Source organism: Chionomys nivalis, chromosome 14, assembly GCF_950005125.1.
Source record: "Chionomys nivalis chromosome 14, mChiNiv1.1, whole genome shotgun sequence".
NCBI classification, from domain to species: Eukaryota; Metazoa; Chordata; class Mammalia; order Rodentia; family Cricetidae; genus Chionomys; species Chionomys nivalis.
Window position 1 is genome coordinate 46527831 of NC_080099.1, and position 26328 is coordinate 46554158.

General features: G+C 51.7%; 3 protein-coding genes across 3 annotated transcripts; all 3 read left to right on the forward strand.

Moving 5' to 3' along the window:
- The first annotated feature begins 752 nt into the window (after window positions 1-752).
- Spata24 (spermatogenesis associated 24) lies at window positions 753-8755 on the forward strand. Its single transcript, XM_057788295.1, has 6 exons — window positions 753-879; window positions 1984-2049; window positions 2237-2367; window positions 2460-2530; window positions 8420-8522; window positions 8626-8755. The coding sequence occupies exons 1-6, from the start codon at window positions 763-765 to the stop codon at window positions 8753-8755; spliced, it is 618 nt and encodes a 205-aa protein (XP_057644278.1). The 5' UTR covers window positions 753-762.
- A 1648-nt stretch (window positions 8756-10403) lies between these two features.
- On the forward strand, window positions 10404-13637 carry Prob1 (proline rich basic protein 1). The gene has a single exon (XM_057788291.1). The coding sequence runs from the start codon at window positions 10408-10410 to the stop codon at window positions 13459-13461; it is 3054 nt and encodes a 1017-aa protein (XP_057644274.1). The 5' UTR covers window positions 10404-10407; the 3' UTR covers window positions 13462-13637.
- Window positions 13638-16384: 2747 nt separating this feature from the next.
- On the forward strand, window positions 16385-18482 carry Mzb1 (marginal zone B and B1 cell specific protein). The gene is made up of 4 exons (XM_057789182.1): window positions 16385-16603; window positions 17410-17534; window positions 17860-17970; window positions 18063-18482. The coding sequence occupies exons 1-4, from the start codon at window positions 16430-16432 to the stop codon at window positions 18211-18213; spliced, it is 561 nt and encodes a 186-aa protein (XP_057645165.1). The 5' UTR covers window positions 16385-16429; the 3' UTR covers window positions 18214-18482.
- Window positions 18483-26328: the final 7846 nt, after the last annotated feature.

Consider the following 26328-nt stretch of genomic DNA (forward strand, 5'->3'; position numbering starts at 1 on the left):
CATGTCTGCCTATAGGCCAAAAGAGGGCACCAGATCTCATTTAGGATGGTTGTGAGCCACCAACCACCAAACTAGCCTTGAACTTGCTATGTATGAAAATATGACTCTGAATTTCTTATCTCCTGCCTCTACCTCCGAAGTGCTGGGATTACAGGCTTTCCATGCATGCTAATAAGAGGCACGCACTCTTTCAATTGAGCTTCTGTATTTTTGTGGGCTTTGTTTTTTTTTTTTTTTTGTTTGTTTGTTTGTTTGTTTTGGTTTTTCGAGACAGGGTTTCTCTGTGGTTTTGGAGCCTGTCCTGGAACTAGCTCTTGTAGACCAGGCTGGTCTCGAACTCACAGAGATCCGCCTGCCTCTGCCTCCTAAGTGCTGGGATTAAAGGCGTGCGCCACCACCGCCCGGCGGGCTTTGTTATTTTGAGGCAGGGCTTTTCCATGTAGGTCATGGCTGGTCTTGAACTCACAATCTTCCAGCTTCCTGAATACTGAGGTTTCCATCTTAAACTACCAAGCCCAGTCATTTGTTGCTGCATTGTTGGGGGATGAATCCATCTTGGCTCTTCCCCGACCAGCGCTCTACCCACTGCGCGACACGCCCCGGCCTCGAGAAGCTTTCTGAAAGCCGGTCCTCGGCCTCGTTAACAGAGGAAGTCCCCGCCCCCGGTTGCCAGGGCGCTCTGTGGCGTTGCATTCTCATTGGCTGGCGACGGGTAAGGCGCGCAGCCGCAGGCCATTTCCAACGAGCTGGCGGGGGCGAAAGATGGCGACGCCCCTTGGGTGGTCGCAGGGGGGCTCCGGATCTGTGTGTCTCGCCTTCGATCAATTGCGGGACGTGATTGAATCTCAGGAGGAGCTGATCCACCAGCTGAGGAATGTGGTAGGCAGCCAGAGCTCGGGGAAAGGCCGCAACTGGACGCCTCTCCCACGGGGGCGAGGCCAGACCCTCTTTGGATTAGGGGGCGTGGCTAGAATACAGTGCGGAGGGCATCATCCCGGAGGCGGGGCTCACCTGGCTGCTAGGGGCAGAACCAAGAAGAGCGGGACTGAAGTTAACCCAGATCAGGCAGTGTTCCCACTCTGCCTGGTTGCTGCAGGGGCAGGAAGATGCTCATTGAACCTCAGTGTCTCCACTTTTAGTGGAGATGACCTCACTGACTCCCAAAGTCTTCTGCGCACAGAAACCAGAACATTAAGTCATACTCCTCCCCAGTGTCAAATGCAGTCCTAATGCGAATTTGGCCTTTCCCGGTGGTGGTTTAAGGGTCTCCAGACCTTTCGGTGTGCGTTTGTTTCCAGCTTCAGCTAGTGGGTGCTAAGCATTGGCGTCACAAGTTGCCTCGGTGCTGGCTAGCAGGAGCCAACAGTTTTTTTTTTTTTTTTTTTCGTAACAATGTTGAGATATTTCTCTAGCTCAAAAAAATAAAACTGGCTTCACATCTATTTTTCACTCTAATGACTTTTAGGTAGTTTCTTCCCTTCTGTGCAGTTAGATTCGAGGGGGATTGTGAGAGGCATACTTAGCCTATTTCCAAAAAATGTATGTTTCTATGGGCACTGAATTCCCTCCAATTCCCTGAGGGTCCCCAGTACTTTCTCTTGGCAGCTCACTTTGGCATGTGTGTCCCCACCATCTGGAACATTTTTTCCCTTCTCATATTTAGCAGTCAGACATCAGGATTAATGCCACTGTCTCTGAGAGGAATCCTGGCCCTTAGTAAACCTGGGTCCAGGGCTGTTCTGTGCACCACAGTCTGCTGCGCTTTCCCCCACGACCTACAGTATGAGCCGTCTTCATGAGGCGGCTCGCTCCTTGCAGGGAGCACTTAGGACTGGGCCTTAGTAAATCTCTGGAACTAAAATCTCCTGTCCCAAGGCCTGAAGTCCTGGATATCATCCCCTTATCCATCCTTGTCCCTGGTCCTTAGAGAGCATCCCCTCCCACCTTAGTCCCAGCCCCTTCCTGAGCCGGGCTCTGTTGCAGATGGTTCTCCAGGACGAAAATTTTGTCAGTAAAGAAGAGTTCCAAGAAATAGAGAAGAAACTGGTGGTGAGTAATGGCATCTGCAGATTCCTGATTTCCTCTCGATTCCCAAGATCCTGGTGTCTGGGCAGGGTCCTTGTAGTGAGGCTGAGTCTTCCTGCACCCAGGCTTCAGCACCTTTGAGAAAGGGGGTTAGGGGACCCTACAAGACCCAAGGTGTCTTGGGATAAAGCGGTAATCACCTCCCCTGCAGGAAGAGAAAACTGCTCATGCCAAAACCAAGGCCCTCCTGGCCAAGGAAGAGGAGAAATTGCAGTTTGCCCTTGGAGAGGTGGAGGTACTGTCCAAACAACTGGAGAAAGAGAAGCTGGCCTTTGAAAAAGCGTGAGTGAGTGGGTCCCAGGAAGAGGTGTGGAGGCTGGGGGCTCATCTGCCTTCTGCCTGCCCACCCTTTCATTGTAACTTCCCCTGCGCAGGCTCTCCAGTGTCAAGAACAAAGTCCTGCAGGAGTCTAGCAAGAAGGACCAGCTCATCACCAAGTGTAATGGTAGGCGGGAGGCCCGTGCTGCCCCTCAAGTTAACATACACGGGCTCTTTCCCAACAGCCCAGGGCCTGTGACAAAATCAGGGTTCTACCCCAACTTCTGCCCCCGGCTGAGGGTACAGGCAAGTCCAGGCGGGTCACACCCTCGAAAATGCCTTCAGGGACCAGGCAGGCCACGGAAATGACGGATGAAATCAGTGTGTGATATTCTTCACAGCCATAAAGGAACGGGCTTGCTCCCATTTTTCTTGAAACATACAACCTTCTTAGTCCACCTTCTGTTTTTTCCCATTTTTGATAAGTGTTAGAGATAGTGTACCCGACTGATAACCTTGCTTCTTGAGGAGTCGTAGAACAAGCTCAGTCCTCCTGGGGAGCTGGTCTTCCACTCAGGATCAAGAGACCCATGAAAGCCGTGCCCTCACATGAGAACAGGGCTAGGATCCCCAGATCTTTTAGAAAAGAATCTAGGAGCCAAGTGTTGTGGCACATGGTTCTAATCCCAGCACTCAGAAAGTGGAGGCAGGAAGATGGGAATTTGAGGCCATCCTGGACAGTGTAAGACCTTGTCTCAAGAACAGAAAAGAATTTTCAAGCCAACTTTAATGGGAAAAATCTGAATTATTAGTGTAGGCAACTAATTTAGGCAATTTGAAAGAATTTTATTCTCGGAGTAAAATCTGCTGAGCCGCTGGATTTCAGCTTGATTTCGGCTCTGCCATCTGCTGTGTACACATCTTTGGCCACTTACTGGTCCGTGGCGTGCTCTGAGCTGAGGGGCAGCACCTTTCAGTTCCAGAGACTACTAGACTTGCTACTTAGCCTAAGAAGTGTCTGTGAATTCCATGCCTGGAATCTGTTCACTCTATGTAGCAGATCTTCAATAGGCCAGAGACAGCCTGAGCCCAAGAGGGTTAAGGTCCCTCCCGAAGCCTAACAGATAGTCACTGTCTCCCTGAACCCCCAACACCTGGGTCCTTTCCTCCTCCCTTATCATCTCCCCTACCTAGGGGTTGGAGAGACCGCCTAGCGGTTAAGAGCGCTGACTGCTCTTCCAGAGGACCCGGGTTCAATTCCCAGCACTCACATAGCAGCTAACAACCGTCTATAACTCCAAGATCTGACACCCTCACACAGACATACACGCAGGCCAAATATCTCCCCTATCCAGAGAACCCAGAGAACTGGAGTTATTTCCTGTTATAGCCAGAGGTGTCTTTCCTTAGGCATTTTCTTCTACCAGAACTAGCCCAGGCCCTAGGGCTCACTGTGTGTTGTGGGGTCAGGGTCTGGCTGCCTCTCCACAAAATGTCCTGCACCTCTCCAATGGGCTACAAGCCCTCACCTAGCCAGTACGGTGCTGTGACCCTCACTTTAATCAATACTCCTACCTGACCCTTTGTGATTCCGTTTTGTTTTTATATTTACATAGCTTTTTTTTCTTCCTTCCTTTCTCTTTCTTTAATTTTTTTGAGACAGGTTCTCTCTGTGTAGCCCTGGCTGTCCTGGAACTTGGTAGACCAGGCTGGCCTTGAACTCACAGAGATCCTTCTGCCTCTGCCTCCAAGTGCTGGGATTAACAGGTGCCACCACTGCCCAGCTAGTCACACAGATTTCTAGTTCTTTCCCAAAAGAATTTTAGATGCAGTTAATTTCATATCATCCAGAAGACCTTGAGAACCAGACTCCAAGGCCCTGTCCTGCCTCGCACTGAGATCCTTCCTAAGTCTCTCTCCTTATCTCTGTCTCTTTCCTCTTTTCTACTTTGTTCCTCTGGGACCACATTTTATCTGAACTGATAATGCACCAACATTTCTGCATGGCTGGAGCTTGTGCTGTAGTTTCCTCTTCTCCTTCCTTCCTTGTATGTGTACATGCCTGTTTATATGTTCATGTGCATGCAAGGACCAGAGGCCAAAAAACGGGCAGCTTCCTCAATCACTCCCCATTTTTATTTTATGTGCATGAATGTTTTGCCTTCGTGTGTGTGTGTGTGTGTGTATGTATGTATGTATGTATGTATATCTGCACTGCATGTGTGACTGGTCCCCACAGATACAGAAGAAAGCGTCCAATTCCCTGGGGCTGGAATTAGTGTGTGAGCTGCCACATGGGTAATGGGACTTGAAACGGGGTCCTCTGCAAGAGGAACAAGTGCTTTTACCACTGAGCTGATTCTTCACCCCCCTGACATTTATTTTAAAGCAATGGTTTTTGTGTTACAGTTCTTGTGTGTGTGTGCATTGTGTGAGTGTGTGTGTGTGTGTGTGTGTATACATCGAACCCTATATGTGTGGAGGTGAGGGAAGATTTGGCCTTCACATTTTCCATCCACTGTGTGGGCCCTGGAGATTGAACTCAGGTCCTCTATGTGTTCAGGAAGAACTTTAACCAGCTGTGCCATCTCGCTGGCCCATTGCTCTGGCTGTGACAAGGTCTCACACTGAACCTGAAACTTGCCAGTTTGGGCTAGACTGCAGTCTAGCCATCCAGAAAGCCCCAGGGACCCACTGTCGGGATTACAGGGACACACAGTTGCACCTCCCGTGTGGGTGCTGGGTATCTGGATTGTGTGCTAACATTTGTTGTGCAGCAAGCACATTACCAACTGAACCCCCTCCTCAGCCCCCATTCCACTTACCTTGTATGTGCTCGTGTGTGCATGTGTGTGCGTGTGTGCACCTGCATATGGAAGCTGGAAGACAACCTCCAATATTTCATCCTGAGGACTGGTACCCAATTCCTTTAAAAAAGGTTCTAAAAAAAAAAAAAAAGAAGAAGAAGAAAAAGAAGAAGAAGAAAGAAAAAAAGAAAGGCTCTCTTGCCGGGCAGCGGTGGTGTATACCTTTAATCTCAGCACTCGGGAGACAGAGGCAGGAGGATCTCTGTGAGTTCAAGGCCAGCCAGGTCTATAAGAGCTAGTTCCAGGACAGACTCCAAAGCTACAGAGAAACTCAGATTCTTATGCTTGCAAGGCAAGTGTTTTACAGACCAAGCCCTTCTCAGCCTCCGATTTTTTAAAATATTTTTCAAACTTCAATGACTTTATTTTTTTAGGTTTATTCATCTTAATATTTTGTATGTATGGATGTATCTTCTACATGTGCCTGGTGCCCTCGGAAGCCAGAGGAGGGCATCATATTCCCTGGGACTAGCTAGAGCTACAGAAGATTGTTAACTCTCATGGGTCTGGGAATGGAATCCAGGTCCTCTGGAAGAGCAGCCAGTACTCTTAACCACCAAGTCCACTCTCCAGTCCCCGCACCTCTTTTTTTTTTTTTTTTTTTTTTTTTTTTTTTTTTTTTGAGATGGGTTCTCAGGCATCCCAGGCTGGCCTCGAGCTTGCTATTGAATGACCTTGAATCCATCCTCCTGCCTTCACCTCCTCTTACTGCTCTTCCTTTCTTTTTCTCTCTTTAATGGTTCTGGCAGCTGGACCCAGGGCTTAGCATGCTAAGCATAAGCTGCTCTCTACCAGTGAACGTATTCCCAATCCTGTGCAGTCTTTTCATCAGTGGGATATGTCCCTCCCCGACCGTGTGATCAAAAATTTCCAGCGCTCCATGAAGGGCAGTTATATAAATGAATGCTCTTAGATCCTGATAGCCATCTGGATTTTTTATCCAAGACACAGAAATCTATGTATTGAATGTGTGCCTGTTTAGGAGAGAGGCTTTTCCAGGACTGTCCTCGCATCCTCTCCATGCTTCCTTGGAAGAGGGACGTATGAGGAAACAGGCCTCAAAAGCAGCTAAGCCAGCATGCTAACACTGCCTCAGCAGTATGAGCCTCTTTGAAATGTGTGGCCTCATCCTGCGCTCTGGTCGTTTTCTCTTCTGTCTGCCGTCTGTTTCTCTCTCTCTCTCTCTCTCTCTCTCTCTCTCTCTCTCTTGTTCTCTCTCTCCCCCCTCCCCTCTGGTGTGGGAGCCTCATACATGCTAGGCAAGTGTTCTAGGAATGAGTCATACCACCAGCCTTCAACGCCTGAGTCTTTATTTTTTATTTATTTATTTTTTCTGGAACTAATTCTGTTAACCAGGCTGGTCTCGAATTCACAGAGATCCACCTGCTTCTGCCTCCTGAGTGCTGAAACTAAAGGTGTGCGCCACCAACCAGCACACTTTTTTATGTTTTTTTTTTTCTGTTGAGACAGGTAGCCCAGGCTGGCCTCAAACTTGGTAGGAGACCTTGGGCTCCCAATACTCTCACCTCTGGCATGTGCAAACCCCCTCAGTGTAATTTCTGAGTTTTATTTTTGAGGATTTTTTTAAAATTTATGTGTATGAGTGTTTTGTCTACATATATGTATGTGTGTGTACCATGTGTGTGCCTAGTGCCTGTGGAGGTGAGAAGAGGGTGCCAGATTCCCTAGGCACCTCTCTCTATATATATCTATCTTAGAGAGAGAGTTAATTCACATATTTAGGAACCACCATGTGGGTGCTAGGAACCAATTCAGGCTCCTCTGGAAGAGTCTGGGCTCTTAAGCACTGAACCGTCTATCCAGCCTCTAGTTCCTAAGTCCTAACTTTTCTTTTGGGGAAGATGAACACATGTCTGATTGGGTCACAGACATCATTGCCCACCGGCAGCCCTCTATAGCACAGGGCTGGGCACCCAGCTTGCCCTTTATAGGTCCGGTTGGTGGACGTGGTCAAACTCGATGTTTCCGATCCCAAAGTCCATCCATTCCACAGTACACAGATCTGTGAGACACTGTTTCAGGTCTTAGGGACAACAGTGAAGGAGACAATAGTCCCTGTCCTTGTGAACCATGTGTCATAGTTGTAGAAGGACATGAGTGACATACGAGGTGTGTTAGACATTGGCAAGGAGAAAGGGAGCAGGCACGGGGACTCGGAAGGGGAGGGGTGTAATTTCTAGATGAAGGGTCTAACCAAGGATGTGTAAAGGCCCAAGAGCAGCAGCTAAGAGCCAGGGCTTTGGCCTTCTTCTTTCCAAGGAATTTTTGCCCATCCTTACCTGGGCGAGGTTTGTAATTGAATGATGATGTCGCTGATTTACTGTCCCCACTCCCAAGACCCCATAAATTTGTTGATACGTCAGGGCCTCGTGATGAACACCTGTAATCCCAGGCTGAGTAGAAGGACCAAAAATTTAAGGCCTACCAGGGTTACAGAGTGAGTTTAAGGCTAGCCTGGTCAACCTAATGAGACTGTGCTTAAAAACCAAGTAGAAAGTAGATGGGTGTGGTCGTGCATACTAGGCTGAAGCAGGTGAATGTCTTGCATTCGAGGCTAGCCTGGTATGCATAGCAAGTTCTAGAACAGCCAGAGCTACATAATGAAGAGAAAAATAGTAGAAAGAGGGAAGCACGCCTTTAATCCCCCACTCTGGGGGCAGAGGCAGGCCGTTCTCTGTGAGTTCGAGATCAGCCTAGTCTACAGAGTGAGTTCTAGGACAGCTGGGGCTGTGTCGAAAGACCCTGACTAAAAAAAACAAATTAAGAAGCCGGGCGATGGTGGCGCACGCCTTTAATCCCAGCACTCGGGAGGCAGAGGCAGGCAGATCTCTGTGAGTTCGAGACCAGCCTGGTCTACAGAGCTAGTTCCAGGACAGGCTCCAAAGCCACAGAGAAACCCTGTCTCGAAAAACCAAAAAAAAAAAAAAAAAAAAAAAAAAAAAAAAATTAAAAAATAAAGGGTTGGGGATATAACTCAGTGGTAGAGCACTTACCTGTCATGTGTAAGAGCCTGGGTTCAGTCTCCAATACAGAAACACAAACTCATTCATACTGAGGCACTGCAACTGTTCAAAGATAACCCGAGTGGCAAGAGCAAACCTCTGAAACACCCCACAAGGGAAGACCTCCGCTCAGGAGCGGCCTGAGAGATGGGAACCTCCCCTCCTCCCTGCCTCTCTCCCCCACAGAAATTGAGTCTCACATTATAAAGCAAGAAGATATACTTAATGGCAAAGAGAATGAGATTAAAGAGTTGCAGCAAGTTATCAGCCAGCAGAAACAGATTTTCAGGTGAGGGGCCGGGCCAGGCTTGGGGGTTGCTGATGGAAGTGGGGAGCCTGACTTGGCCCCTACCCAGGACTGTCCAGCCTACGACCAGCTGGCTCCGTTGCAGGAATCACATGTCCGACTTCCAGATCCAGAAGCAGCAGGAGAGCTACATGGCCCAGGTGCTGGACCAGAAGCATAAGAAAGCCTCGGGAACACGTCGGGCCCGGAGCCGCCAGTGTCCCAGGGAAAAATAAAATGCTGGTTGCCTTGCTGGTCTCTAAATGCAATGCCCAACTTCTACCTTCTCTATTCTGGGGAGACCAGCTCTTCCCCTCCATCCTTGGGACACCCACCACAGTACTGCCTCTTCTGAGTTTAGGAGGAAACACTGCCCAGTCTCCAGTCCCTGCTGCTGTACTACTCCTTTGGGATAGGATAGCACTCATGGTAACGGAGTGGGAACTGCTGCTGCTTGCTTTTGGTGGTTAGTCTTCTCCATACACAGCCCAGGTTAGCCCAGTCACACCCTGCCTGAACTTCAGTGAATGTGGTTCTCTGAGGTTGGCTGTAGGGTTAGGGAAGAATGGAGTGTGTGCATGCGTGTGTGTGCATGTGTGTTGGTGTAGCCCTGACTACAGACTTTAATACTCGATTCCAGAGCCACAGTAAATCTGAGAAACCAGAAGAACCCAGATAATTAAAAACAAATGCGTCTGAGCTGGACTGTGGTGGTGCACACCTTTAACCCCAGCACTTTCCAGTATTTGGGAGGCAGAGGCAGGCAGATCTCTATATAGAGTTCTGAGTTTGAGGCCAGCCTGGTCTACAGAGCAAGTTCCAGAAGAGCCAAGGGAGAAACCCTGTCTTGAAAAACAAAACCCCCAAAAACAACGCGTGTATGTACTAGCCATCCAAACCACTCCTGCACTTTCTTACCCTAAAGACCAAAAACTCCCACAGGGAGGAGGATGCTGCACAACCTTAAATCCCCGGGAAACAGGGAAAGGGCCCAAGCCCCTCAAGTTGCTCAGGCAGGCCTTGATGGGGTGAAAGGTTAAATCCTCCCAGAAGTCTTCACTGAGTGTGCCCCTAAGTGATCTTGGGGAACTCAGGATCCACAGGATTGGTTAAACCTGGCCTGTGCTGGGTCAGTGTGAGGGTGGGCATAAAGCTGGGCCAGTGCTCTGGCCTCAGGGTCAGCTGGGGCCTGAGTCATAGCGGGACCTTCAAGCCAGAAGTTAAGGGCAAGTGGTGTGCTATTGTCAGAGGACAATGACAGCTGGTGGGAAGGAATGCTGTGGGGCACTGGAATAAGGTCCTGTGCGCCTGGGCCCTTAGAGGGAACCCTACAGTGGTTGGTTTGTCTCCCAGCTTTGTTCTGGGTGCTAAGCAGCTTGGGGAAGCTAGCCAGCGCCTGCCTGATTCTCCTTACCCTATCCAAGGTGGTGTATGGACGTGAGAAGTCAAGGAAGCATATGGATTGTAGCTAAGGAAGCCATGGAGGAGTTTCCTTGCGATGTTAAAGAGTTGGGGGCTGAGGATATGGAACTTCAAACTCACACCCTGACCAGCTCAGAAGTTCCTTGCAAGGCCAAAGTTTTCCCACCTGTGTTAGGTGGAGTTGGGCATAGCTGTTTGCTCCTTTTCAAAACTAGGCCTGTCTTCCTCTCACCTGCCTGTCAGCCCCAGCCCTGTGTTCCACCTGTGCTGGAGAAAGTTCGGGCAAGGGGGTTTGCACCCGGTAGTGCCCAGGACTTGGGTCTCTGCTGACAACTCCGCTAGCTTCAGCGTAGACACTGGCGCTTTAAGACGCTTTGACCCCATGGCATCCCAGCGGGGCGGAGACAGTGCAGGCGCCACCAGCGGAGGCTTTGCCCTGGAGGTAGTGCTAAGTGTCCTGCCCACCATGCTGACTGCGCTCGCCCCGCCAGCCCTTCCAGGGCTCTCAAGGCAGCTGCCTGCCCCTGCCCGGCGTCAGGATTCCTCCGGTTCGTCCGGCTCCTACCACACAGCTCCGGGTTCTCCGGAGCCCCCGGACGTTGGGCCGGACACAGAAGGCCGGGGGACTTGGCTCTGGGTGGCCCCTGGGCGGGGGGCGGGCGCGCAGCCTGTGCTGTCCGTCAGCGCCCAGAATAGCCGCCAGCAGCACAGCTCCGGCTCGGATTTCCCGCGAGGCCCGGGCTCCGGCCCGCTGCCGCCCCGGCCCCAGCTGCGCATGCTGCCGTCGGGGGAGATGGAAGTCATCTTCGGCGCCAGGGCTCTGTTCAGCCGCTCCGACACGGAGGATCGGGAGGAACAACAGTTCATGGCGCCTGCCATCAGCAGTCCGTTGCTGCCTGGGTCACCGTCTCCTGTGTCAGTGTCGCCGCAGCCGCAAGCCCCTGACGGGGGCTCTCGCTGGGCCACCTATCTGGAGCTGCCGCCCCGCGGGCCGAGTCCGGCCGTCTCAGGCCAGTACGAGTGTGTGGAGGTGGCCCTGGAGGAGCGCACCGCGCCGGTTAGACCCCGCACGGTGCCGAAGCGTCAGATCGAGCTGCGTCCGCGGCCTCGGAGTCCCTCGCAGGACAGTCGCGCGCCGCGTCCCCGACTGCTCTTGCGCACCGGCTCCCTGGACGAGTCTCTGAGCCGCTTGCAGGCCGCCGCGGGCATCGTACAGACGGCGCTGGCCAGAAAACTGGGCTCTGAGGTCCCGGCCCCCAACAATGCCACTTTTAGATCCACGGGGAAACCAGAACCCACGACGAATCCTCGGGAAACGGCACGCAGCACCTGTGTGATCCGGGAAGAGGTCAAGTCTCGGCCACCCCGCGCACACGATAGTTCTGTCCACACCAAAGCCCCGCGGCCTTGGCCCAGTCTCCGAGAGCGAGCAATTCGGCGGGACAAGCCGGTGCCTGGGACCGAGCCGCTGGGTCCTGTTAGTTCCAGCATCTTTTTGCAGTCAGAGGAAAAAATTCAACAGGCTCAAGAACAGGAATCCAAGACTCAGTTCCCTCGTGAGACTCCTGATCGAATCGTACCGAGAACACGAAGTCCACCCTTCCATTCTAGAAGCTCCCGAGTGGTTCCCAGTAGGGTTGTGAGACCAAGGAGCCCATCTCCTCCGCAGCAGACCCCAAACGGGGCCGTGCGGGGTCCTCGGTGCCCGTCCCCCCAGAACCTCTCACGACCTCATAGGACTGTCTGGAGAATGAGCAGTCCGTCCTTCCCTGAAGCATCTTCTGAGTGGGAAAATCGGAATGAGGCCTTAGAGGACTACAGCAGAAGGAGCCCTTCCCCTCCATCTCTTTCCCAATGGACTCAGGGTGTCGCTAGAGTTGGGAACCCAGGTCCCGAAACTCCTTCTCTGTGGAAGGTTCCACATTCGACAGGTGGAGATGCTATAGGACTGAGTAGGGACCGGTCCTTGACAGCCCTGCTCCCACAGGAGTCACCTGAACATCCTATTGAAACGAGTAGCCCATCCCCCCGAGAGACATGGGGTCCTATTGTGCAGGGCTCATCGACGGTATTGAGTCAGGAAGCTATGAATGGCCTAACTCAGGAGTTGGAGCCGCCTACACCACCAGCCCCCGGGACTCCAGAACTCACAGAGGCGCAGTGTCTGCTCACTCTGGAAAACGCGAATAATGCCTTCAAAGGCAGGCAGCCGTCTCCAGTTGTCGATACACCGGAACCTCCCGGAAGTCATCTCACAAGCATCCTAGACGACGATGTGTGCCCAGAAGCCTTGGCCTTGGGAGAAGCAGCTTCTGGACGGTCGCGCGTGACCCTTCCGCGGCCGCGAGACGTGCGCAAGATGGTTAAGACCACTTACGCGCCAAGCTTTCCCGCAGGAACCCCAAGTTCCGGGCTTCCCGCGCCTTCTGCTGACACCCGCGGGGAGGGCGATGCATCAAAAGCGCAGGAGCTCCCGGCGCTGGAGTCGCCGGCCCCGGCTCATTACACTTCCATTTTTCTGAAGGACTTTCTGCCGGTAGTACCTCATCCCTACGAGTCTCCAGAGCCTTCACTCCATGCGACCTCTAAGGATGTCTCCCACTCCAACCAGGTCCCGAGGCGGAGGGCAGAGAACAACACCGCGAAGCCTTTCGCGCGCAGTGAGATCCGCTTGCCTGGCGCTCTAGTCTTGAGCCGCGGGCGGGAGAAAACCCCAGGTGTCCAAGGATGCGGTCCTGGAGTAGAAAACTTGGATGTTGAAGCCCAGCGCCTGGTCCCAGACCACGAGGGTCGAACCAGTCCCTTAGGAGGCGCTCACACCTCAACCGAGTGGTCCCCTTTAGGATCAGCAGGGACCCAACCTCCTCACCCCCGCTCCCCGCAGGCATGTCCCAACTCGAGCCTTGGGACAGCACCCCAACTGGAGACACCACTTGTGGCTCCTGCAAAGGCGGTCCAGGCGCAGCTCCCTCGGGAGCCTCAGGCGACAGCGACCAGGACCGCTGCACCCCTCCCGCGAGCTGCCTCTGCGCCTCCCACGGATCGACTCCCTCCTGCATCCACCCAGGGGGCGCGGAGGCTTCCAGGAGCCGCGCCACCAGGAAAGGTCCTCGTAGACCCGGAGAGCGGTCGCTATTACTTTGTGGAGGCTCCGCGGCAGCCGAGGCTACGGCTACTCTTCGACCCCGAGAGCGGGCAGTACGTGGAAGTGCTGCTGCCGCCCTCACCCTCTCTTTCCCGGCCGCCACGACAAGCCTATGCCCCGCTGGCCCTAGGGCCGGGCCTCTACCCGCCCGCCTATGGGCCTGTCCCTGGCTCGTCACTGACGCCGCCGTCCCCCAATCTCCCGGCCCTTGGCAGTCTCCAGCTACCCTGGACCCCTGAAGCCGGGCCCCTGGAGGGAATGTACTACATGCCCTTGAGCGGGACCCCCAGTCCGGCTCCACCGATGCTCTTCTGTGCCCCGCCCTCCAGTTCCGGTCCCATCCAGTCCAGCAAGGGTTCCCTGTTTCCTTTGTGAAGCCTCAGGTCTCGGCCCCTTGGAGTTGTGTTCCCTAGAAAGCTTTGGGAGTTCTGGTTCCTAGTCACTTAATTTTTTTTTCTCCCATCAACTATTTGGCTAGTTCCAGCCAGTCCCCAGACCAGATGTGACCTTAAGAGAATATATCTGCTCCCTGGGCTGACAACGGTGGATCATCATTAACAAATGCCTGGCTGCCTATGCCCCGTCCTTCCCCGCGCCCCCCCCCCCCCGCAACAAAAATCTGTATCCCTTTCCCAAACCTTCCCAGGGTGTGGTGTATGTGTGTATGCAATCAGGTATGTCGAAGTGAGAACGCCAAGAGTAAGATGTTGGGGTTTCCCAGAATGGCAGGTGTGGGAGCAGCAGGGCCAGAGCTGCCTATGGTGATGGTGAACTGTTGCTCTACCTAACACTGGGCCCCAGTCGGGTGGGCAGGACAGTGGGTGCTGCAGAGATGGAGGGGATGGGGGACAGCCATCAAATCTGGATTTGAGCCTTGCTCTGGAAGGTTTTGGGAGAACGCAATGAGGCCCCGGGCCCGGGGGTTGAGAATGCAGCTGTGGGGATAGTATGTGAGGTGGAACATGGATGTTGTATAAGGACGTGGAGGGTCGGCTGGGAACTGCAAGTCTCAGGATCGCTGTGGTCCCTGTAAAGACGGCCAAAGGGGCAAGCAACTCATTGGCAGAAAGGCCTGCAGAAGGCACTAGGAAAGGAGGAAGGGGAGTGAAGTTGTTCTTCTTTGGGCTTTCTGTTTGTTACTAGGGGTGACTAGGTACAAGGGGTGAATTAGAGAATGTCAAGTGATCAGTAAATACTTCTCTTGGCCAGCTATTCCTGAAGACTGACAGGACAACCTAGAAAAATAAATTAGTTTTGGGAGTTGTGGTTGTTTAACCAAAATGGAAAGGCAATGGAGGGATGACGGCTAAAACAGTTCACAGCATGGAGCCTAACACCTAACTCATCAGGCCCCAGTGTCTGTCTTCTGTGAGCCATCCGCACCCAGGCAGGAGGCAAGTGAGTTGAATCTCCAAGATGACAAGAGGGGGAAGGCTGGGGTTTAGCATAGGGGCATGCTCTTGGTGTCTAGAAGGGAGGGCAGAGCTAGCAAGAGAAACCCAGGTGTGGTGGTGCATGCCTTTAGCTCAGAACTTGAGAGGCAGAGGCAGGCAGATAAATCTCTGTGAGCTCCAGGCCAGCCTAGTCTACAAAGTGAGTTCCAGAACAGTCAGGGCTACACACAGAGAAACCCTGTTTCAAAAGACCATTAAAAAAAAAAAATAACTGGCAAGAGGAAGGATGTCCATGCAGAGGCAACAGTGCCCAACAGTGTCCACACAGGGACTGGGGCCCTTCAGGCTGCTCACAGCCCAGGGAAGCCCCAGACCTGTGTTCCACCTGCCCTGATGTAAACTGAGAGATGGAGCACGTCTCAGTGGGATGGGAAGTGATCTCTGTAGATTTGAGCCTGAGGTGACTGGACCTTGCTGGAGGGGTGTTTGGAGAGGGACGATTCCCACTAGAAGCAGGGTCAGGACTGGCAATTGATAGCTTTCTGGTTCCAGGCCTATGCAACAAAGATCCGCCAGATCCCCTATCAGCCTTGCCCTGGACTGGAAACTGGCTAAAACACTAAATCAGAATAGCCTGAACATCTCTACCAACGATTCTGATCCCCATGGCATAGAGGGACCAGGCCACCCCCAGAGTCTTGTCCTGGTGTGCAATAAACGGCTGCCCATGGAAAGCCATGGTGACTGTGATAACAATCAGTGTATGATCCTTATTTCCTGCTGCCATCCTTAAAACAAAACAAAACAACCCCACTTTTCCCTGGAGTGGTGGTACCCAGCTTAAATTCCAGTACTTGGGAGGCAGAAGCAGGTGGATTTCTTTGAGTTCAAGACCAACCTGGTTTACAGAGCAAGTTCCAGGACAGCCAGGGCTGTCTCAAAATAGCCATGTAAAAAACACTTAAAATTCTGTATTTTTATTTTATGAGTGTTTACCTGCATGTATGTATGTATACCACATGCATGCCCATGAAGACCAGAGGGTATTGAACCCCCAGGAACTGGAGTTACAGATGGTTGTGAACCACTATGTGAGTGATGGGAGCTGAGTCCAGGTCATCAGCAACAGATGCATTTGTTCTTAACCACTAAACTTTGGTCAGCTTGTTGCTTTCCCCCCATCCCCCGACAGACAAGGTTTATCTGTATAACAGCCCTGGCTGTCCTGGAACTCACTCTGTAGACCAGGCTGGCCTTGAACTCACAGAGATCCACCTGCCTCTGCCTCCTGAGTGCTGGAACTAGATGGGACTAAAGGTGTGCACCACCACACCCAGCTAGCTTGCTCCCTCTAACCCCCCACAAAGCCCTTCCATGCCTGGCTCTGGCCTGGGTGAAGGGGACTCTACGGTCAGAGAGAGATCATGTATGCTCTCACATACTGTGGTTGCCAACCACACCACAAGGAGAACCCTAGGCTGGCAACCACAACCATGGCCACATTCCTCCTGGTGGCTGAGTGACCTAGAGGCACTGGGGACTACTCTCATCATGGCTCCTCTGGTAGGAGGATTTGTCTCTTCTCTCTGAGCTTTCACATCCTCACAGTAGAATAAAGATGACTGTAACCGACCGCTTCACCCCCCAGGATGTTCAGCACAGTCCCTGCCACTCGAACAGGTCACAGTATTGAGATCCATCACCCTCCCCCCTCCTGGGTCAGCCTAGAACCTCTCTTTGCATCTTCATCCCCTATATGTGAAATGGAGCTCGGTTCTTGGGAGCCAGGGTCCCCCTGTGGAAACTGCGTACGTGTCACCTCCAGGGCCCTGGGGGAAGGGAAGAGGACAGTGAGGTGTCGGTTCCCTATTGGCCTGAACCACAAATAACTCGAATGCACAGCTGCACCCCAACCGCAGTGCACGCTCCATGAAGTAACTTCAGAGGCCATGAGGCTGGCTCTGCCATTGCTGCTACTGTTTGGGTGCAAGGCCACCCTGGGAAGCCTTGGGGACAGGCCTCCACTCTCAGCTACCGCTCCAGTGCTGGATGATGAGGAGAAGTACGCATCTTATATGCCTGTTCACCTGCGCTGTGATGCCTGCCGGGCTGTGGCCTACCAAGTAAGTTCCGCCTGTCCCCCAAAAGTCCTGGCTCAGACCACTCCATCTACCATAAACTTCATCATTGGCCTTTAATCCCCAGCCCGCAGCCCCAAGCAGCCATCTCTCCAGATATCACCAGCCTCCTACATTTGAATTGCCCTGCCTCACTTTACACCCTTGCCTGGTCACCTAAGAGCGGCCAATCTAAGGTGCCCTCATCTTGTCACCCCAGGGAAACATTCATCCTCTTGGATTCCTTCTCTGTAGTCTTTTTCGTCTCAACACCCTCCCCAGGCCCCAGAGGTGCCTTTACTTCATGCATGTTGGGTACATGTGTATCTATGTGAACCCATCATACTTGTTGCTCCCTCAAGCATGCCTATGTGACCATGTTTCTGTATGTACGCAGGGCGGATGAATACATGTGTTATTAAAGACTGGGCTCTGGTTATTTTATTTGTTTATTATTATTATCTTTATTACTGGCTTTCTTTGTTCTTGTGGATTAAAAATAGCACATGCTACTGGGCAAGCATGCCCTCAGAGTGGCCTGGTCTTTCACACAGCATTTCCTCCCCTGCCTGAAGTGGCCCAGTCCAGCTTTGGGGCCTGGGCCGGGGTGGGGATGGGGTGGGAGGGGTGGTGGAAGGTGGTGGGGAAGGGAGTGGGAGGGGTGCTGCAGCTTGCCTCACAGGTGCTTCCGGCTCAACAGCGAGCGCCTTGGCCACCTCAATCTCCCCAGAGACTTGGGTATCTGTCCTTTCCTCCTTCCCACAATTGACAGCTGCCCCAAAGTCCTAGCTCTCAGCACCTCCTCATTCCAGATGGGGCAACATCTGGCAAAAGCAGAAGCTAAATCTCACGGTCCAGACTCCAGTGGATTGCAGGAGCTGAGCGAGTCGGCATACACAGATGTCCTGGACCGGACCTGCTCCCAGAACTGGCAGTCGTGAGTTGCCAATCCAGGCCCTGCCACTTTCTTAAGGGAAAGGGCTGGCGGGTACAGACCTCTGTCCTCCCGTTGACACCACATGCCGGGTCCACAAAGGCTCTGGCCTGAGGGAGGAGGTTGACTGGGCTGAAATCTGGGAAGTGCTGCTCTTGGGGGGCAAGTAGGGGAGCAGATGGCAGCAGAAAAGTCACTGTGAGATCTTGGGCCTTGAATTTAACCCATTCTGAACCCAGCAAAAACTCAGTGTACTTAGGATAGAAGCAAGTCCCTCCTTGGCCAGGCCCCCATTGATCCTCTATCCCTTGCTTCCCACTGCCGCCAGCTATGGAGTTCAAGAAGTGAACCGGATGAAACGTCTCATGGGCCCAGGACTCAGCAAGGGGACAGAGCCTAGCATCAGCGTAATGATTACTGGGGGTCCCTGGCCCAATAGGTAATTACAGAGTGGGGAAGGGGTCCCTGGAGTCCTGGCTTCCCCCCAACATCCCTGTGGTTAGGGGTTCAAGGTACCTATTGTTCTCTTAGGCTCTCCACCACGTGTTTCCAGTACCTGGGAGAGTTTGGAGAAGATCAGATCTACGAAGCCTACCGCCAAGGCCATGAGGCCCTGGAGGCCTTGCTGTGTGGTGGCCCTCAGGGTTCCTGCTCACTGGAGAACCCAAGAGAAGAACTTTAGTACAAGTGGTACACCTGCAGATCTTCTCTCCCTATATATATATATATTTTAAATTAATGGTTGCTTGGAGTCAGGGTCTCATCATATAGCACAGGCTGGCCTTGAACTCGTCCTCCTGCCTCAGCCTTGGAAGCACTGCCACGACTCTCCTGAGCCTTTGGCCCTATTCCTTCAGCAGTGGCGGCGGGGAGGGGGCAGGCCTTGTTGTCAGTCTTCTTCCTCCACCCCTTTTTGGGGCAATGGGGGTTTCTACTTTCAAATAAAGCTCAGTGACTTTGAAGTCTCCTTAAAGGGGTTTGGGGATGGTGGGACAGACATGGGAGTCTCTGTTGAAGGCCTTCTCATCGCAGGCCACATACATAGCACTTTACCCTCCTACAAGACAGTTGGCGCGGCTGGAAATGGAAGCAAGCTAGGAAAGGATCCAGACACATGGATCCAGTCCAGGGCCAAGCAGTCCAGGCCTTTGGATCCCTCAGAGGGAAGGTGCAGCCACCTTGTGGCCACCTAGGCATGGACTTCTTACTCTCTGTACCTGTTTAGACAATGGAGGCTCAATCTAAGTAGCAAGAGAACATGAGGACATGACCGCCTCAAGGTATGGTTGAGAAGGATTTTATTGTAGACGTGAGGGAGAAAACAGACAGAGGCATCTGGAAGAGTCCATACTGAAATGGGCCAAGAGGGGACGTGGGGGCAGGGGAGTGAGAGACACTGGGAGAGGCGCAAGAAAGGGGACCAGGAGCCAAGAGCAGAAGACCAAGAGAACGCGTGGTCAAGATGGCAGATTTATATGGGAATGAGAAGCTGCGGGAAGGGAAACCCAGCCCCTGGGCTGGAGAGGTTTAGGGTGGGGTGCAGGGGGGGCAGTGCTGCCAGGAGCCATGAGGCTGTGTCTGAGTTTCTTGGGGACCTGGCAAGCAACAGACCCAGTACCGTCAGACTTTGAAGGTAGGAGCAATGTTGGCTACTGGAGGAACTGGGGTGTCTCAAACAAGCTTGACCGGTCAGGTCCTGGGTGTTGGTTTCCACTGCAGGAGCAGCAGCAGCAGCAGCCTGCCTCTGCCACCAAGGCAGTTACATCATCACCTGCTGCCAGGTGCTTTCCGCCCATCAGCTATGCGACATGGGCACCCCCTAAAGGTGCCCCCCAGCACAGCTAGCTTGCTCTGTTGTCTCTTTGTCTCTTCTTTCCTCTTACCCTTCTTGTTCTTCTCTCGCCTGTTTTTTCCTGTGTTGCCTTGCTTGTCTCTTGCTCCTCTTCCCTGTTCCTGCCTGCCTGCCTGCCTGCCTCTCTCATGTCCCCACTCCAACAGAGCCTTTCACTCTCCCCTCCCCCGCAAACCTACCACACTGACTCCGTCACATAGTGTTTGCTTAGCGGCATCCTTTGGCAGGGCCTGTGGAAAGGTACCCACTTCACCTTTCTTTTTATTTATCTTTACACTGGGTACTGCTCTGAATCCCTAGTGCCCTACCGAGTGGATTAATTCATAAAGGAATGAAAACACAGCAGCTTCCTCTTGGATTAATTTAACCAAGATTGAGCCAAGTTTGAATTCTTCATTTCTCTCTCTGTACCTTCCAACTGTGCATAGTCTGGTTTCTGGTCTGCCAGGAATCTGTCTGTTGTGTGTGTTTGTGTTTAAACTGTGCCTGTCCCCTAACACAAGGGCCTCACTGTATTTATTGTTTGTTTTTGAGACAAGGTTTCTCTGTGCAGCCCTGGCTATCCTATAACTCACCAAGATCCATTTACCTTTGCTTCCCCAGTGCTGGGATTAAAGGTGCGAGTCACTAAACTGGGCCAGGAATGAGGGATTCTTTACAGAAATCTTTAACAGTTTTACAAGGGAAAGTCACTTGACTGCTTCCACATGACCTGGATTAGTAAACGCAAGCTGCAAATAGATGCTATCAGCCTGTAGCCACGATTGTGGACTGTTTGTAAGGTGTTTTGTGGCTATTGGTTTTGAGGGTTCTTCTAATCTGCTGGCTGTTTTCAGTAAATAATTGTCACTACAAATGCATGCACACATACATTATTTTCAGTCAGGGCATTGCAGGGCACATAACTTAAGATTAAAGCTATGCGGCCGGGCGGTGGTGGCGCACGCCTTTAATCCCAGCACTTGGAAGGCAGAGGCAGGAGGATCTCTGTAAGTTCGAGACCAGCCTGGTCTACAAGAGCTAGTTCCAGGACAGGCTCCAAAACCACAGAGAAACCCTGTCTCGAAAAACCAAAACAAAATAAAACAAGATTAAAGCTATGCATTGGTTTGGATTGTAAAAGCTGATGGCATGGGAAATCCAAGGCAAATAAGGTTGGTTATAGCACTCCCCTAAAGGCAGGTTAAACTTAAGCAGGCTGAGCGAGGACATAGCAGGATAGCAGGTTAACTATATCGTCTTAAATATCTCAAAGGGTGTTATTAACTTTGTTGTGAGAATTGCCCAAAGTTCAGTCTACTGAGAGTCAATAAATATCTATAAAGATATTTCTTTATACAAACGTGTCACTACCTTCCACATCCCACTGATAGGGTCTAGGAGTCTGTGTTTTGTTTTTGTTTTCCAGTTAAAGAATTAAAAGTCAGGGGAAAAAAATCTTGAATGCAACAGGGAGCAGCAGAGAAATCTGGACCCCTACAAGCAGAAGCAGATAGACTCGGCCGTTGTAGAAAGGCATGTGTTGTGGTTAGGGAAACACACATGCAGCACGCACATGAGAACAGTACCCTCCAAGAGTGAAGGGGCCTTGGGAGGCTGAAAATGCAGTCTTCTTGAGGCTGAGACTTTTAAGTCCCTGAAGAGTTTTCCTCCCCTAGGGTTGGTCAGTTTGAAGAGAAAGAAAGGATGGCTGTTGGCCCACAACTGCTGTTTAACATTGTTATGCCCAGATTGTGGAATCCCCAAAAACCCACCATGGAGTCCGCACTTGTATGCAAAAGCAAGGAGCCTTTATTGGACCTTCTCTCTATCCCACATAGCGGTGAGGTTGGAGCACGCCAGGTCTGGGTGGGGAAGGTTGGAGGTTCCAGGGTTCAGGACCCCGAGTGACTGACATTTGTCTAGGGGTATCTTGGCAAAAGGGTGATAAGGTGTGTGCTGAGCTCGGGGGACATCTAGTGATCTTATTTAATGGTTGCAATGTCTCTTCAGATGCTGTCCCTCCCTGGGCGGTGTCGGTTTATGGCTTTTCCCTGCCTGCCAGTGAACTGAATCTCAGGTTTTTACTAAGCCTGTTGTGGCAACAGTGTGACCAAACTGTCCTGAGCCCCACAAACATGGTCTCTAACTTGTCGAGCCAATCCATCATCAGGAGGTCTGCTGGCAGGAGAAAAAGTCCACAAGGCCTTTGTTTTAAGTTGGAAGGCTTTTGTGTTAGGTCGAAAGGGTAAGAAAGAAGTCAGCCATTTTGGAAGTCCGTTGCCTTTGTTACCTAGTGATGGGCCCCTTCCTGTCTGTCCACCATGGAATATATCTGTTAGGAGCATAAGTGAAACCATTTTGTCTGACTTGGAATAATGCAGTGCCTGCAAGAGGAGATAACCTCAAGGCCTGGCAGACTTTGATAAGCTAATAAACCGATCCAACAGGGCACCCATAGGCTAATGAGACCGGCCACTGTGTAACTCTGGCTTCAGACTGTCAAGTTCCCAGCACCGTTGCTGAGTTCACACATGCTCTTCTGTCAGCACTAGCTGCTGACCGGAGCTCTCAACGACCTTCTGGAACCTTCAACAGTGCCATTCTCCCATCATGCCACAGATTACGCACATCATGGTGGATGCCAGGTGAACTTGCAAGCTGCTGAGAAGTTCTAACTGGAGAATTCCCTAGTGGAACATTAGCTGCCGGATGACCAACCCGGATAGATGAGATGTCTGTTTACGTGAGAGTAGCGGAACCTTTAGAATAGCATGGTGTTGTAAGGGATGATTGTGTGACTAACTGAGCATATTTGGCCGGCAAATCTGGGGTGGACATTCTAATTGCTGAGCACTGGGTGTGCTCTCTGCAATGTCTAAGTCCTAGTCCAGCATCCTCACTTGCCCTGGGATATACACAGTGCCACCTTCTTCCCCAGCCCTTTCTCTAGAGAGAAGCTGCAGAAACCAGAAAACCAGGGCCCAGGTTGCTGGCCGGACCCTCAAGGTTGTGAACTGTGGGTCTGTGCAGGTGCCTGTGATGAGGGCCCAGGTGATACTGGCTGATGTCACCAAGGAAATCTGGAGTTCCTGTTTGGTTCTTAGTTTTGTTAAAAGGAATGGAACTATTTGGGAAGGATTAGGAAGTGTAGCTTGTTGGAGGACCTGTGTCATGGGGGTGAACTTTGAGGGTTCCCAAACCATGCCCTGTCTCTCTGTCTCTCTGTCTTTCTCTCTCTAGTGGTTTGAATATAAATGGCTTTCCCTAAGGTCATATATTTGAATGCTCGGTTGCCAGGCTACAAAGGTGTGGCTTTGCTGGCGGAGGTATGCCAGTGGGTGTGGCCGTGGAGTCTTTCATGGGTCCACACTAGGCCTGGTGTTTCTCTCTGCCAGCTGCCTGCAGATCAGGATGCATAGCTCTTAGCTAGTGTCCCAGCGTCATGCTTATCTGCTTCTTAACAGAAAAGTATAACCCCTCCCCATTTAGGAGCCTAAAAGCACAAGCCTGCTTTCCCTGACATTCCGTGAAGGGTTAATTACCTACAAACCTCAGGTGTACTGAAGTTCCTGGCAGGAGGGTTGACCTGACGGATCACACACTTGGAAGCACACCAAAACTGCTGGCATCTACCACCTGCAGCCTGCAGTGGAGCTGGCCGGGCAGATGGACTCTGCCTTCCCCAAAGATACCCCTTTGCCCTCCTATAAAAGCCCAAGGTCCCACACACTAGATGCCCAGCTGTTCTGATTAAAGAACAATTCTGCTTCTGGAGAGGACTGCCTGCTTTCATCTCCCTGCTGTTTCACTTCATGGATGATGTCTCAGCTGATCGTCAGTATCTGCCAGGATCCCGAAGAAGAAGGCTCCAGGGCCAGGGAAGGACTGGACTTGCCAGTGAGAGCAAAAACAAGCAGGCAAAGAGAACAAGCTTCCTTCTTCCACGTCCCTTACATAGGCTGCCAGCAGAAGGTGATGCCCACATTAAAGATGGATCCTGCCACCTCAGAAGATCCAGAATAAAAGTGGGTCTTCCCACTTCAAATGATGTAATCAAGAAAAAGCCCAGGGCTGGAGAGATAGCTCACCAGTTAAGAGCACTGCCTGCTCTTCCAGAGGTCCCAGGTTCAACTTCCAGCACCCACATAGCAGATCACATCTGTCTGTATCTCCAGTTCCAGGGTATCCGACACCCTCACAGAGACATACATGCTGGCCAAAGAAAGGAAGGAAGGAAGGAAGGAAGGAAGAAGAAAGAAAGAAAGAAAGAAAGAAAGAAAGAAAGAAAGAAAGAAAGAAAGAAAGAAAAGAAAGAAAGAAAGAAAGAAATTCCTCACAGGTGTACCTAGCCTCTTGAGTTTTAGTTAATCCCAGGTGTAGTCAAGATGACTACCAAGAATAGCCATCACCAGGGTCTATTCTTAGCTAGCCTAAAATTCACTATGTAAACCTTATTGCCTTCTGTGTGCTGGAATTAAAGGAATGTGCCACCATGCCAGCTAGGCTTGGACTAACTCTTGAGAAGAAACAATAGGTAATGTTCTAATCTTGGGAGCCGATCAGAATGTCATGTCTTCACCCCAGGCCACAGGTACCCTATTCTTTTGAATAGTAGGCTTAGGAGCAGTAAGAAGCAAAGCGAATTTTCATCTTCCTAGTGTGGCCAGAGAAACAGGAGGTGGGGTCTGAAGCTGAGCACAGGGATGGGGTCCACCCTTGGCCTCAAAGGTCACACCACCTAACAGGGTCAGGGTCCAGAAGACTTTACGCTGTTGGAGTGCTAACGTCACGGCCCCCACACGGGGACACACTTCCGAGCCTTGTAATAATGCACATGTCCAGGTGAGGTTTGGGCTGAATTGAGCATTGACTGAAGAAGTGGTGGGGGGGGGGGGTAGGGGCTCCCTTTCTGCCACCTGCAGAGCACTGGGAGGAGTCACAGAGGCCCAACAGGTCAGACCACTTTGAGAACCAGGAGAGAGGAGTGGACCAAGAAGCAGAGGAAAAGCTGGGGCTGGAAAGGGAACTGCACGCAAGACTGCCATGAAGCTACTGCCCAGCTGGAGAGCCACGCTGCCCATGGGCCCTCGGCATGGCCTGTGCCCCTGCATCCCAGCCTGGCCATGGGCACAGCAACCCAGAAGTAGGTAGCTCCAGGGTGGATGGGGCTAGCGTAACCAGAGGGGAGCAGGTACCCATCCCAGGCCCAGCTCCTTCCAGCTGAATGGGTCCCTGGATCCTTGGGACTGCCTCAGCTAACTCTCTCGGCTCTAGCCGAGGTCAGGAAAAGAGATGTAGGCACAGAGTGAAGGGCTTAGATAGAAAGGTCCCATGTTCAATTTAATGTTTGACTATTTTTATTTTAACCCTTTGAGATAGTTGGGGTTTTTCTGTTTGTTTGTTTGTTTGTTTTTCTATTTTATTTTCTGAGGCATGGTCTTACTATGTAGCCTTGTCCTGGAACTCACTCTGTGGACCGGGCTGACCTTGAAATCGCAGAAATTTGCCTGCCTCTGCCTCTTCCGCCTAAGTACTGAGTTTTAAAAGCGTGAGCTGCCAAGATCTTACGTGGCCAAGGATGTTTGAGGCTGGTCTTGAATTCCCAACCTCTGCCCTTAAGCTGGGATTACAGCATCCTACCCAGTTTTCCTGTTATTTGAATAATTAACAATTTATATGTAGTGCATGTGCCCGAGCACGCGTGACGCATGTGTGGGGAGGACAACCTGTGGGAACCAGTTCTCCTCTAGCCTGCGGGTCCTGGGGAGAGGATCGAACTCAGGTCGGCAGACTTGACAGCAAGTGCCTTTTCCTGCTGAGCCATCTTGCCAGCCCCCAACTTTTATTTACTATTATTTTGTCTCTGTGTGTGTGTGTCTGTGTGTGTGTGTCTGTGTGTGTGTGTTGTCTGAGTTTGGGTGTTAGTGCCACAGGTAAACAGGAGGTGGTCAGAAGACAACCTATAGAAGTCAGCTCTTTCCCTCCACCATGTAGGCCCCAGTCACTGGGGTCACTGGGCTTGGTGGCAGGTGCCTTCACCTAATAAGCCATTGGCTAGTCCTTTTCTGTTCCGTTCAGGTTTTGCTATGTTAGGTGCTATTTCTTTAGTGTATAGTCCAGGCTGGCCCAGACAGAACTCACCATACAGGCCAGGGTGTGCCTGACTTACTGCGATCTAACTGCCTCCTGAGTCCAGGGATTACAGACATTAGCTACTAGACCCAACAAAATTCTTAACACTTTTGCAACAAGAGCCCCTCCTCACTTTCCCAGGGTCCCACAAACCTCGTAGTTCATCCTGGCTAATGTGTGTGTGGGGAATCCTCACCCTGAGACAGGGCATGGGCTACACAGGCCTTTCTGCAGATGCCTCAGGAACCCTATATGGTGAAGGCTGGCAGGGAGGGGGGACCCAAACTAACCCGAGTTTAGCGTCGGTTTCCTGAAACCTCACTTCCTGCCTGGCCTTGGTCATATCACTACTAAGTCTTTTTCCTTCAGCAGTGAAAGAGTTAACAGCCCGCAGCCCCAGAGGGGCGGGACATGTGGCAGCACACATACAACACAGATATTGGCATTTGATGGTGATGCTGATAAGATTAACTTCTATTAATAATGTAGAGGGCTTTAGGCGTGAGTCATGCCTGTTCTCTCTCCTCTCCTGTCATCCTCCAACCGCCCCCTCTCACCCTGTAGACTCTGGCCCTCCCTAGGGAAACAAGGACAGGCTCCATGCCAGGCTTGGATGCGGGTAGAGGATATTCAGAAGATAAACGTGCCTCATGCTTGGGTGGCCAGAGTTAATACCTTACCTCTCCCTGAATGTCCCTTTCGCAATCTGGAGCTATGGACCTGGTTACAGATTGACTTCGAACAATGTCTGATGTGCAGAGTAAAGTCCTCCTTGGCTTTGGTAAAGCCTTCCTCTTTTCTCCTCAGAAGTTTCTCCGGCCCATGTCTCAG

Coding starts and splice junctions, on each gene's coding strand:
- Mzb1 (XM_057789182.1), top strand. CDS start 16,430: ATGAGGCTGGCTCTGCCATTGCTGCTACTGTTTGGGTGCAAGGCCACC. Junction 17,535..17,859: donor TGCTCCCAGAACTGGCAGTC/GTGAGTTGCCAA, acceptor CACTGCCGCCAG/CTATGGAGTTCAAGAAGTGA. Junction 17,971..18,062: donor GGGGGTCCCTGGCCCAATAG/GTAATTACAGAG, acceptor TTGTTCTCTTAG/GCTCTCCACCACGTGTTTCC.
- Spata24 (XM_057788295.1), top strand. CDS start 763: ATGGCGACGCCCCTTGGGTGGTCGCAGGGGGGCTCCGGATCTGTGTGT. Junction 880..1,983: donor TCCACCAGCTGAGGAATGTG/GTAGGCAGCCAG, acceptor GCTCTGTTGCAG/ATGGTTCTCCAGGACGAAAA. Junction 2,050..2,236: donor AAATAGAGAAGAAACTGGTG/GTGAGTAATGGC, acceptor CCTCCCCTGCAG/GAAGAGAAAACTGCTCATGC.
- Prob1 (XM_057788291.1), top strand. CDS start 10,408: ATGCTGACTGCGCTCGCCCCGCCAGCCCTTCCAGGGCTCTCAAGGCAG.